Here is an 11,850-nt window from a genome sequence, read left to right as displayed (position 1 = left end):
GTGGTCAGACCCTGGAACAGTCTGCCTAGGGAGGGGGTTGAGTCGCCATCCCTGGATGTGTTCAAGTGTTGTTTAGATGTGGTGTTGGGTGATGTGGTTTAGGGGTGACCTTGTAGTGTAGGGTCAATGGTTGGACTCGATGATCCCAAGGTCTTTTCCAACCTGAACTGTTCTATGATTCTATGATAACCTTGCAGTTAGTAAGGTACAGACGAGCGGTGTACCAAATTCTTAAACAATGCTTGTGAATTAGGAGGCACATTCCAACATGAAGAAAGCTGAGCCATTGACCCTTCATGCTGGGCACACCTGCACCTGCACTGACTAGGGATGACTTTCAGGCTAGGCAATACACCAGTTATCCTGCTTATCTCTAATCAAAACATTGCAGCCTGCCAGCTCAGCAAAGTAATGCCTATTTTGCTTCTGTTTCACAGGCCCTCAAGAAGCTACACGCTGCTTAATTTTAATGGGAGCAGGGAGAGGAAAAGGCAGTGCAATGGTGAAAATTGTACTTCTGTCTTTGGGTTTGAGGGAGATTGCGTTCATCTTCAGAGGCACACAAGAGAAAGTAGTTCACCTGACAAAAAGAAAGCTGAACAGCCCCAACTCTCAGCCTGTCCTCACAGGGGAGGTGCTCCAGCCCCCTGAGCATCTTCGTGGCCTCCTCTGGACCCGCTGGAGGGATCACCTCTGTCCCAGCCACAGCAAGAGCTGGAAACTGCTGTTGCCACCTCGTGAGATCTGTGCCCAGCACTTCCAGACCCTGCCCAGGAGTGGACAACCACTAGCATCTGGAAGAGCAGAGACTCAAGTCAGCATGCTGAAGACATCCATTTACAACTGAAGATTCCTCCAGTAGAAAGCCTCCAGAAAGGAAATGATCTAATAAAATTAAAAGTGTGGAAGCTCTCTGTAAGCAAAGACAGCCAGCTAACATGATGCATTTAACTGGGTTGCAAAACCATCTTTTCAAGACCAGGGTATAAGATTTTTTCCTTAGAAATGGAATCACTGGCCCATTTTAGCAAAAAAGCAAGAACACCTAAGTGGTATTGTAAGACTGGATGGCTTTCCTTCAGCATTAGCAGAAGGCACTGAAAGGAGTTTCCCAGGATATCTACAAGGATGTACAGCCTGAGTACTTAACTTGCCTTTCTCACTAAACTGGCCATTGGTGATGCCTGACTCAAAGTTCTTGATCAGCTCTCCTTACTCCCTTAAACTCCCTTTTCTCTGTCACAGAAAGGCAGAGGGAGAGAGTACTGCAGCAACTTAGCAGCTGTGCAAATGCAGTCCAGGGATTTTGCTGTTAGAACATTCCCTCAAACTGCACTTGTTTCACAGTTCATCCAAGCTGCATCTCCAACCAGATCAGAAAGCAAAATGTGGCCTACAGATCATCAGCAAACATCACCAAAACATCACTATTAGCAAAAAATCGGTGACTTGAAAGCAAAATAGCTAAAACCCAACTGTAACACAAAACTCCAAATACTCAGAAGCTTTTTAATCCTGCCATTTAATGCACTAGATATAACAATTAAAAAAAAAAAAAAGCATTAACACATTAACAGTAACATCTGTAGTCATTTGCCAGACCAGTTGGGGCTGGATCAAAATTCTTAGCTTGCCTTATGGAGTAGATGAATCCAAGGCCGCAGTGACTCCAAAAAATTCAGTGCATATCTCCTTTCATGAACACAGAACATGCACACACCAGGGCTGCCACCTTTAATCCCTTTATAAAAGGAAAAGCAGAATAAATGCACCTGGAGAGCAGGCACCTAGACTGGCTGCTTTGAGCTCTTCCACAGGATGCAAGTGGTATTTTATGGCATTTATCCATGCTACCAGAAGCAACTGTTGCACGTGCTGGGAAACCATCACACACTATGGCAGTTATAAGACTGGACAAGCAGCCGTATTTGCATGAAGTAAAGATTTACTGCTATGGTAACACTGGACCCCAAAGCCAGGTCATGCACAAGTGGGAAACACATCAGGAAATAGGTCTTTGAAAACAAGAGACCCGAGAGAAAGAACCTGGATCCAGGTAAACATAACACCCTAAAATAAAGGCCTGGGACTGAATGCATGGAAGCAGTGCCATGTTTTCTGGTGTCGGTGAAAAATCAGTAAGAGTTTCTCAAAGGGATTCTCCTCTCCCATCAGAACTCTAGCTCCATAATTGAGAGCAATGCACTAAATTTCTCCAGAATAAACAGAAAGCTCAGCATTGCTCAGAATGAGGGCAGTACTTTCAGGCCAGCAAAATTCATCTTGGATCACACCTTTCCACTCAACACTACTTTCGCAGCTTTGAAACAAGGAAACTAATAGCAGCTGAAAAACTCTCAAATCAGCATCTGTATGAATAACCTGACAGCTCTTTATGGAGTGGTGGAAGAAGGAGAATGGAGGAAGATGTTCTACCAAAACTGAAATGATGACCCTTTGCAGGGATTCTGTTTTTAGAAAGAATTTCTTTTCAAGGAGAATTGAAGTTACTGGAATATTCATATTATCCATCATCAGCCCTGCCCCTCTCAATCCGAGCAAGAAGGGCAGGAGACAGGGACAGTTTGTGAAGCTCAGCGGTTAGTGGGTGAGACACTGGGTACAGTCCTGGAGGGACCATTTCTTTTGGTAGTGCACGAAGTTTTTCACATGTTGGTGCTCATCCTGGACTGGCTGTTAGCTGGAGTAAGCTCCCCTTGGCTACCTTCTCTTGGAGGAGACTGCAACAAGACCAAAGCACATCCTAGTTAGCGATGTGTAAATATTCTGCAGAGCGCTTCCTGAGAGATCAAATGAAGCACAGCAGGAAGAGAGCACACTCCCAACTCATAAACAGTAACGGCTTTGCAAAAGCTTTGTGTTTACAACTTCCATAGTTACAGCTCACAAGAACTGCTTCCAAAAAGTCAAACAGAACTTTTAAGCCACTTTTATTTACTATGTACGATGTGCTGTTGGCCTCAGAAGGTGAGTCCTATCTGGCATTCACTTATCAGAGATTAACGTACTACAGAATTTAACACATCCTGTGGCGGAGGATATATCCTTCCTAAGGGCATCCTTTTGGAACTGCATCTTGGAAAGGACGCTCCAAGCAATTAATGCATTTTTTACTTCCTCTAATAAAAAAAAAAAAATACCTCAATCTTGGTTTGATAAAAGACGTGTATGAAAAAGTTATTTAAAATGAATTAGTTAGAATCAAACCAAGACTACAAACTTCAAAGGACATCCTGTATTGCACACGAAGCAAAATGTATTGGCTAGAAACTTATATATTCAGTGTTTACTATTTTAAGAATTTATCCAATCATGAGCATAAAAAATCTGCTACCTTCCAGAATCTTCAGTTCACCAACTTTTAGTTTCAGTTTTAAAAAAATTAAACACCTTAACACTTAACATGCCCATACCTTGACATGTATCTGATTGCGCAGGACTGCAGCTCGCAGGATCATCGCCTTGGCACGTCGCTGAAACTCTTTGCCCATTAGTAAAGACTTCTCAAAAGTTGTGCTGCGCTGATCTACATCTCGAGCATAAAGAATCTGTAACCAATACAGAGAACCGTACATGGGAGCTATGACAGGGTTCCACTGCAGAAAGCCCTTTCTGCGCAAGGGAATAAAGCAAAGGTATTGCTGGGTGTGAGTTCACACACAGGGGAGCCCCACTGACAGTACCAGTGGCAAGAGATCAATGCAACCTCAAAGGGTCCCAGGAGCGGAGAGTTTCTAACCTTAGTGCAGCTGGTTGGTCTATCATCTGTGGCTCAGATGCACTCACCTTACTGTGTGAGTCTATTCTGGCGTTGATCAGTCCCTCCAGGATGAGCTGAGTAAGCTCATCTTCCAGAGCAGCCACTGTGGTATTGAATGCGGTGGCCATCTTGCGCATATCTGCCGACACATAGGGGCTGAAGTACTAGGAAGAAGAATATACTCGGTTGCAAAACGTACTCTCTGCCCTCTGAAAAACCATGGGAAAAGCAATTACAAAGAGATGGCTTATCTCACTGTTCAACCACCTCTCAGGATTATGGGAACAATTACCTGTATAAGGGCACGATTTCGAATCTGGGTATAAAGTGTCCTGACGTGAGGTGCAAGGTACATATCCAGCAGCAGGTTGTCCTGTGCAAAAAACACATCAGAAGCTGAGAAGCAACCTGGAAAAATGTACTACTCCTATGTTCTCAAACATGTATGTGTATATACTTAAAGGATAGAATCATAGAACCACAGAATGGCCTAAGGAAGGGACCTTAGAGATCATTTAATCCAGCCTCCCTGCCGTCAGGGACGCCGCCTCTCGACTAGATCAGGCAACACATGGGGACTGAACGGGAATCGAACCCGTGACCTTAGAGTTGCTAGCGCTACGCTCAACTGACTGAGCTAACCGGCCCCCTGGATATTACACTACAGTGGGACAATACCATAAAACAAGAAAGAATAAAAGACCTAGCAATATATTTTAAAAATTTATCATTTCTCCTCACCCTCTACTGCTAAACTACTCTCAATTCCCATTCACCACATCAGGTGATAGAAGACACAGAAGAGCTGAGCACTCTTAGTAACCACTTTTAACAGTTGCTGCTTCTCACAAAAGGCTAGGTGACAGAACTCTTAGGGTTTGTTCTGCGCTGCCCCCCCACAACTAACCTTCATCTCATCCAGCATCTTCAGGCATGAAGCATATTTAGATTCATAAAACTTGAAGATGATGTCACGAACCTGTGGCTCCAGCTCCAAAAACAATTTGAAGGAGCTACAGATAAAGACGGCAGTCATCAGACCCTGGAATCCACCACTTCAAGACCCCACAACCCCATCACTCCCAGTTGCAATGTTACAAACTCTATCAATTGAAGATTCCGAGACTTTACTCTCCAACAGACCAGAGAGCCCATTTTCAGCAGGGCTGGGAGCCTGGAATACAGAGAGATGCAGCACAGCATCACGGCTGTGGTGAAAGAAAGCAAGAGACTTGACAAATCAAGCAGTGTGTTTGCCAACACACAAAAAACTAGAGTGTGCACAGGTCAAAATCAGGATGCACCGCTAGAAAACACAGGTCACATCTATGTGTGCTCTGTCTGCGCTGGACAGCTTTGTGTTCCCTGTCAAAGCACCGCCTTCTCCGAGTACGGTGTGCCACAGGAAGTGTAAGCATACAACTGTCTCAGGAAAAGAACCGATTGTAAGTGTGGGAGATCTTTGGGATACACATTCTTTCTCAGCACTCTCCCAGTTCTCCATCATAGATTTCCAAAACTTGGGACCTCATCCTACAAGTCAGCCAATAAAAAAGGCAGAGTAACAATCCTTTTTCCACACCAATTTAAAACCAGGGCTTCCATGCACTCAGCTGACAGGAATTCAGTATCACTGTAATTCACGCTGTGACACACAAATATCTGTTTTCTTCAAAGACTGTAATTCTCTTAACCCTGTCTATGTCACAGTTAGATTATGCTGCAAGTTGTAGAACAGTTATTAACTTGTACTAATACAATTAACATACACCAGAACAAGTGATAACATGAAGGGAAATTATCTTAGAGGTGCCTTCTGTAGGGCTCTGTCCCTCCCATTTAATCTCTGATACGGACCACTGACGGAGATACAAAACTGGGCTATGTAGGTGTCGGATTTGACCTGGATTGGAAACTTCCATTATACTATGAAAATTTCAGCTGTGATTAACTCCTGTGTTTTAGACAGTGAAACATCACTTAATGCTAAAGCCAAAGTAAAGCTCAGTGATTCTTTTTCTCCTGAGTAAAAGAGCTATTACTCCTGCCAGAACCCACTCTCAGCCCAAGTCCTATGTCCTAAAAGATGTCCAGTACACAAACTCCTCTCAAGGCATCACTTACCTGCTGGAGATAACATTTCGTTGCAGTTCCTGACGGTCAAAGGTAGCAAGGGCACAGAGACCACCATATACAGCCACATTGCTAGGAGATAACAGCTGGAGACAGAGAGAGCGCTGTCACAGACTACAAAAACAGCAGAAGGCTGGAATTAAGTATTCTACACCGGGCCCTTCCTTCCTGCAGGGACGAGTCCTTGTCGAACACAGCGAAACCACTCGACATGCTCTTGGGCATTCACCCAGAGCCTGAGGAGTGACTGTCCACTGCTAAGAGAGCAGAAACCAATTCCAACAGCCAGTCTTTCGACTGAGCTACCGAGATATGCAAATCTCACAGGTAACTCCTACGTGATGTAGAGTTGATCATTTAGAGAATCCACAAACAGAGACTTATTTAAAAAAACAAAGCAAACCAAAGCAACATGGTTCACAGCCCCACCAAACCATACAGGAGCGCTATGAGAATAACCATGATATCTGAACTTTACAACCTCATACTTAAAAGAATTACATCCCCTCCAAGACCTGCACACAGCTCCCTCTCGGTCCTCACCTCAGGGAAATCACAGTGATCAAACGATGCCAACAAGAAGCACTTTGCTGCCTGTTTGTACTTCCGAGCAGCTAGTTCAGCCAAGCCTAGGGACCAGAAAAAGTAAGTCATAAACAACGATAGCATACAAATTAGGACAAACTGCAAAACCTGGGGGGCAGGACAGGCTCCCATACGGTTGCTTGTGCCTTCACCATTGAAGAGAAACGAGACTCTCAAGACAGTATCTAGCATCCTTTGAACTACATTGACTCACACTGCCACCCTCTCTGAAGAAACTTAGGGAGAATAAAAAACTGGTAAAAACAAGTCAGCAGTTCCATCTCATCGGATTTATTAAATTTTGCATTTCTGGTGAGAGAACACACCAAGCACACACCGTTGTCAAAGGGCCCTATGGAGAGCTAACAGGCAGAAAGACAGGTAGACAACGCAGGAAGCTGAAGGATTCACTCACCTGCTGCACATTTCAGTTTGGTCAGAATTCCTTGTGTCTGACTGTCTCTTTCTCCTCTTTGCTAAAGGATAAGAAAAAGCAGTAGTGAGCAAGCAGTATGAAAACTATTTTGATTATAACTCTCCTCGGGATATTTCATCCTAATAATTATCTTGCAAATCTCAACAGCACAACAGCTTCCTCTTATTTATCTTAGGAAATATGGCAAGAGCTGTCTCTGGTTTTACTGTGAGTCAGATTTCCTACACGCATTTCATGGGAGAAAAGCAACAACGCATCTCAAAAGAAACAGCATAGCATCGAGGAGCCTGGAATAAATGAAGAACAGACTGTAAGATGAAGGGAGTCTTATAGGGAGCCAGTCATAAAGTGGGAAAGGAAGAAATTGTATTACAAATTTTGGAGACAGAAAACAAAGGGAAAACTCATGAAGTTAAAAAGCAGGACCTTACTTCTGCAATTTCTGGTGTAGACTCAGCCTTGCTTACATAGCTCAGAACATGAGACCAATTCTGGAGGTAGACGCTGACCTGTAGAGAGCCAGAAATGGTGCTGAACAGGCACGGATAACGGGTGTTACTTAGATAAGCAGTATCACTGCAGACACAAGATGTGTAACCAGAGTAAAGTACAGCTGGACTCTACAGCAGATATCAGAAAGACTCCAAGTACCATTTCCTGCAAACCTTCCTACCTTGATGACATTGAGACACATGTTGATAACATGTTTAGCACTGGTGCAGTAATCACGGGCTCGTGAGTAACACTTGAGAGCGTTGCTGAGGTCGCCACAGTCAAGGTAATGATCACCTAAGTCATCATGGCCTCTCCTGGAGCACAGGAATTAAAATACCAATTAACAGTGTGCTCAGAAAGAGACCCAGTCAGTTTGTTCCAAACAAGTAACTCGGCACACTGACCTAAGGCACTGAATGCAGCTGACATCCTGTGTTAGGTGCCTGGAGGAGCAATATGCTCTTCCTTGCTCCAGCAGAGCCTTCTGCATCTCACCTGATACTTTCCTTGATTGAGTTCCCTTTGTAATTTTTCAGATCTGTGTCGAGTTTCTCCAGTTTGAGAAGAGCTTTTTTGCGTGTAGCTTCAACCCAAGCTGTGTCTAGAGGAGGAGGTTCAGTTCCACTATCGGGGACAGCATCAGGTGTATTCTGCAGTTCTCTGAAAGGAAAGAGTTTGAATGGGGTTACGATGCTGCAAATTTTTCAAAACAGATGTCTGCTAAGTGCCTGGCCTCATTACCCTAACAAACAGTACTGCATGCACAACACAGACTAAAGAGAAAACAAGGATGGTGAGGTAAAAAAAGACTGCTAAGATTTCCAGTGAAAATAGTACTGTAGCACAGACATTTACAAATTCTTCTCAAAATTAGCCTAATGATCTTTTGCAGGTATTTTATTAACAAACAAGTCACCTCTAACTTTAAGGAAACAACCCGCTCAATAAACCAATTGAAAGCATGTTAGTAACAGTGCTACAACGAATTACGACATTCTGTGAAGTAGTTAATGATTCTAAAGAATTGCTGAATCCAACCGAACATCTCTATACAGGACACAGGCTGCACATGCTTACAAGTTCTCTCCAAAGTTAAACTGTACAGATACCACAAACTTTTTCCATCCAGACGAGATCAACTGAGGTACTTGCGGTGCACTCACTTTCCAATATTTTTAACAGAAAAACACATTTGGAGTTTTTTGGGGTGGTCCTTTTCATGTATAAGAAAGTGTCAAGGTCTAGGGCTGGGCTAGCCACTGAACACTTGCAGATGCCTAACCCAGCACTGAAAGCAATGAATATCCTGTCATACTTAAATGGTAAAGGCCACCAGCGCAAAACAGACAAGGTATCAGCAAATATGCATGGCAACAAAAGTAATGCAAAGCCAGGAAGTGTGGGTGATTAAGTGAGGTATCAGATGCTACCCTTAACAGCAAACCTGCTGTTGGGGCGGGCAGGAAACAAAGGCAAACAGATAAGGTTTTAATTTATGAGCACAGGAGCATCTAGAAGAGGCTTCACCTCCATAATCTACCTAAGGAAAGATAACTGTGTTCACTGATATGTGAAGCAGTTGCAAGGACTAAACTCTCCTTAGTACCAACCTGCAAGCCTTCTAAAACACCACGACCTCGGAATGAGATGTTCTCTGTGTTTAATCTTTTTTAAAAAGCATCAGACCTTAGGCCTGAACATATCCATTTCACAGCAATCAAATTCTATGGGCAAAGACAATCTGTGTAAGGAACACGCTAGTATTCCACAGGGAGTGCCGCATCGTGGCACATCCAGCTTAATTCGAGAAACCTCCTGAGATTCCCACAATCATTTAGTACCTGGTCGCCTCAGACAACTTTCGGTGGATTTCTTCGTACACATCAACATTGAAAGTTCTCTGGACAAATGACAGTGCCATCTTGAGAGCTTCCACCCGCAGCTGTGGGCAGTGATCAGCGATAAACTGCAGCCGCTCAATTCGCATCAGACCACTGTAGCTGGACGCGTACTGCTCCAAATCCTGCAGGCAAAGACAGCAACAGTACATCAGGCTGCCAAGCTGTGACTCGCACAGGTTTTCCTCCAGTCCTGACCCCTTCATGGAGGGTAACATGAATGACTCAAAGAAAAAAATCAAGTAAGATGAGTTCATTTCTGCTTCCTTCAAACATTAGTAATTTCCTCAGAAATATTCAGTACATTACAGCTTATCTTTTTTATTTATTTCAGTTGTGATGCTCTCAGTTAAGGCTAATCAGCTCATCCATTTTAAAGCATAATTTTGTCGAGATTCCGTCATTTGAGCCTGAAGTCTCCTGAACCAGACAAGCACCCTAGATGTAATTTTCTTCCCTCTTCCTACAGCTCAGAAGGTGCAGTCTGGGGCAGCATGTGACAAGGAGCTGCAGACGCAGTCACAGCTAGCCCTACTCCACCCTGCTTTGAACAGAATCTATTCATCTCCAAACACCAATTTGACAAGGAGTAAAATGAGGAAGTTTTCTCAAAAACCTCAAAGGAAGAGACTATGCCCAAGAAATGTAACCCACTAGCCTTCAACCGGCACGTACCAGAGTGGGGTTCTCCACCACGTAGTTGATATCAGGTGCATTTTGCTGATCTTCTTGTGGATCTACGTCGATCTGCATGGGCTCTACTGCACCCTACAACAGCAACATGAGGTCAGAAGTAACTTACTGCATTTGAGCAGGAAACAATTTTGTGATTCAATCTATTAAGAACTTAAATACACGTTAAATACATATTAAATAAATTTTTAAAATTAAAAACACTCCTCAGTCTTTAGATGTGTTTAGGACTTTTCTCTAGCAATGCCACCACTCAGCACGATGCTTTGTCTAAAAGAATCAGCACTAAGGCTCAGTGTTTGCACAGACAGAGCGTTTTATTTTGTTTGGGAGATTATCAAGCAAGAAAGTGAAGGTGTCAATGAATACAATTCTACAAAGTATCTGAGGCACGCATTTCCAATTCCAAGAACTCCAAAAACCTCACCAGAACCTTTCAAAGCTGCTTTAATGCGTAAAAGCAACATTGGGGGGGGGGGGGGGGGTGAGAATGACAGACAACTGTTACACTTTTTAAAAGTATTTAAAAATGTAAAGAACAGAATGCAGAATGGCAAATCCAGTTTCCAACAAATACGAGGGAAAAATTCACCATCAGTTGAAATATCCTACAACAGTAATCCAAGTCCAACTGTTTAGGTAGATTCTCTTTTTCAGGAACAGAATTTTATTCTCCCATTGTATCTTGCACTGCTTTGAACCACATGAGGAATCAGACCCGTACAGCGAGCTCAGTACAATACCTGTGTGTGTTCCCATTTAAAACCAATTTACTATGCAGACCCCCACACAAAACTGGTATGCTACTGTGAGATTCTTTTTCTCTCTCTAGTCAAAAGTGTGTGAACATTCCCCCTAGGTATTACTGACTTAAAGTCAGGAAAACCAGGCTCAATGTCCTCTTATAAAATACTGATTATGTGCAGACATAGCTATAACACCTGATTTGAGGTAACCTGCAGGAGCAGACCTTAGAAAGGACAAAAATGCCAGTCACCTTGCCCCCACCAACACCAGATTAGTTCCAGGTTTTAATTGATTTTAAAACTCTTTTTAACTGTCTGTTAAATAAACAAAGATAGAGGGGTTTGGGGTTGTGTTGGTTTGGGGGGTTTTGTTTGGGTTTTATTTGGTTTTCTGATTGTCCATATCAACACTCAGGAAAACTGTATATAAAAATATTTAAGTCACCATATATTGAGGCCATTACTTTTTCCATTTTAATCTGCCTAACTTTCCTATATCATAAACACTAAGTGTCAGGGTTGCTTTCTTTAGGCTGAGTTTGCCCACTATAGTCAAAACCTAACATAGACTCCTCAGAAATCAGCACTATGGATATAAGCAGTAACTCCAGCTGGTGCTACCGAACAATCAGCACTCTGCTACACTGCTAGGCTGTGCTCTGCATCTCTCTCTTAACTTCCAGACAAGGAAAACCACAACAATGGGCTGGAAGACCCACTAAGACACGCAAAGTCTGATACTGTCAAGCTAACTCTTTGTTTTGGAAGGAAGATGCAAGGTTTACTTAAGAACTACTCACAAAGCAAATAAAATAACGCTCGCTCCCCACGATTCTCTGAGCCCAGCAGGGAACCCTTTTTGGAAGGTACCTCACAAGGCCTCGTACGAGCTGACAGGCTGGCACTGGAGCTTAAGTCTCCTGCTGTATTCTGGAGGACGAGGTGCGACCTGCTGCTGGAGGGGGTGCGGTACAGATCTGTCACTGACCAAGCAGGCGAGCCGGGTGCTGAACTACCCCTCGGCCTATCCTGACCCCCCGCACCCTCACGCCCTGACAGAGAACCTGCCGACTGCTGAAAGTG

At 43.5% G+C, this 11,850-nt stretch overlaps 1 protein-coding gene across 2 annotated transcripts; it reads right to left on the bottom strand.

Moving 5' to 3' along the window:
- Window positions 1–2,163: 2,163 nt before the first annotated feature.
- Window positions 2,164–11,781, bottom strand: GPS1 (G protein pathway suppressor 1). Of its 2 annotated transcripts, XM_009876136.1 has the most exons (14): window positions 11,638–11,781; window positions 10,004–10,096; window positions 9,272–9,453; window positions 7,926–8,090; window positions 7,609–7,744; window positions 7,367–7,444; window positions 6,915–6,975; window positions 6,458–6,543; window positions 5,906–6,000; window positions 4,689–4,794; window positions 4,074–4,154; window positions 3,808–3,945; window positions 3,435–3,569; window positions 2,164–2,741 (listed from the first exon to the last, which is right to left on the bottom strand). In XM_009876136.1, exons 2-14 carry the CDS (start codon window positions 10,079–10,081, stop codon window positions 2,667–2,669), a joined length of 1,416 nt encoding a protein of 471 aa, XP_009874438.1. In that variant the 5' UTR covers window positions 10,082–10,096; window positions 11,638–11,781; the 3' UTR covers window positions 2,164–2,666. The 2 variants fall into 2 exon arrangements, with proteins under 2 accessions (XP_009874438.1, XP_009874437.1); XM_009876135.1 differs by lacking the exon at window positions 11,638–11,781 and having other exon boundaries at window positions 7,926–8,097; window positions 9,267–9,453; window positions 10,004–10,081.
- Between the last annotated feature and the right edge of the window lie 69 nt (window positions 11,782–11,850).

This window comes from Apaloderma vittatum, unplaced genomic scaffold (genome assembly GCF_000703405.1).
Source record: "Apaloderma vittatum isolate BGI_N311 unplaced genomic scaffold, ASM70340v1 scaffold31829, whole genome shotgun sequence".
In the NCBI taxonomy this organism is placed as follows: Eukaryota; Metazoa; Chordata; class Aves; order Trogoniformes; family Trogonidae; genus Apaloderma; species Apaloderma vittatum.
The sequence above is the reverse complement of the archived record's forward strand: the minus strand, read 5'-3'. Positions and strand labels throughout refer to the sequence as shown.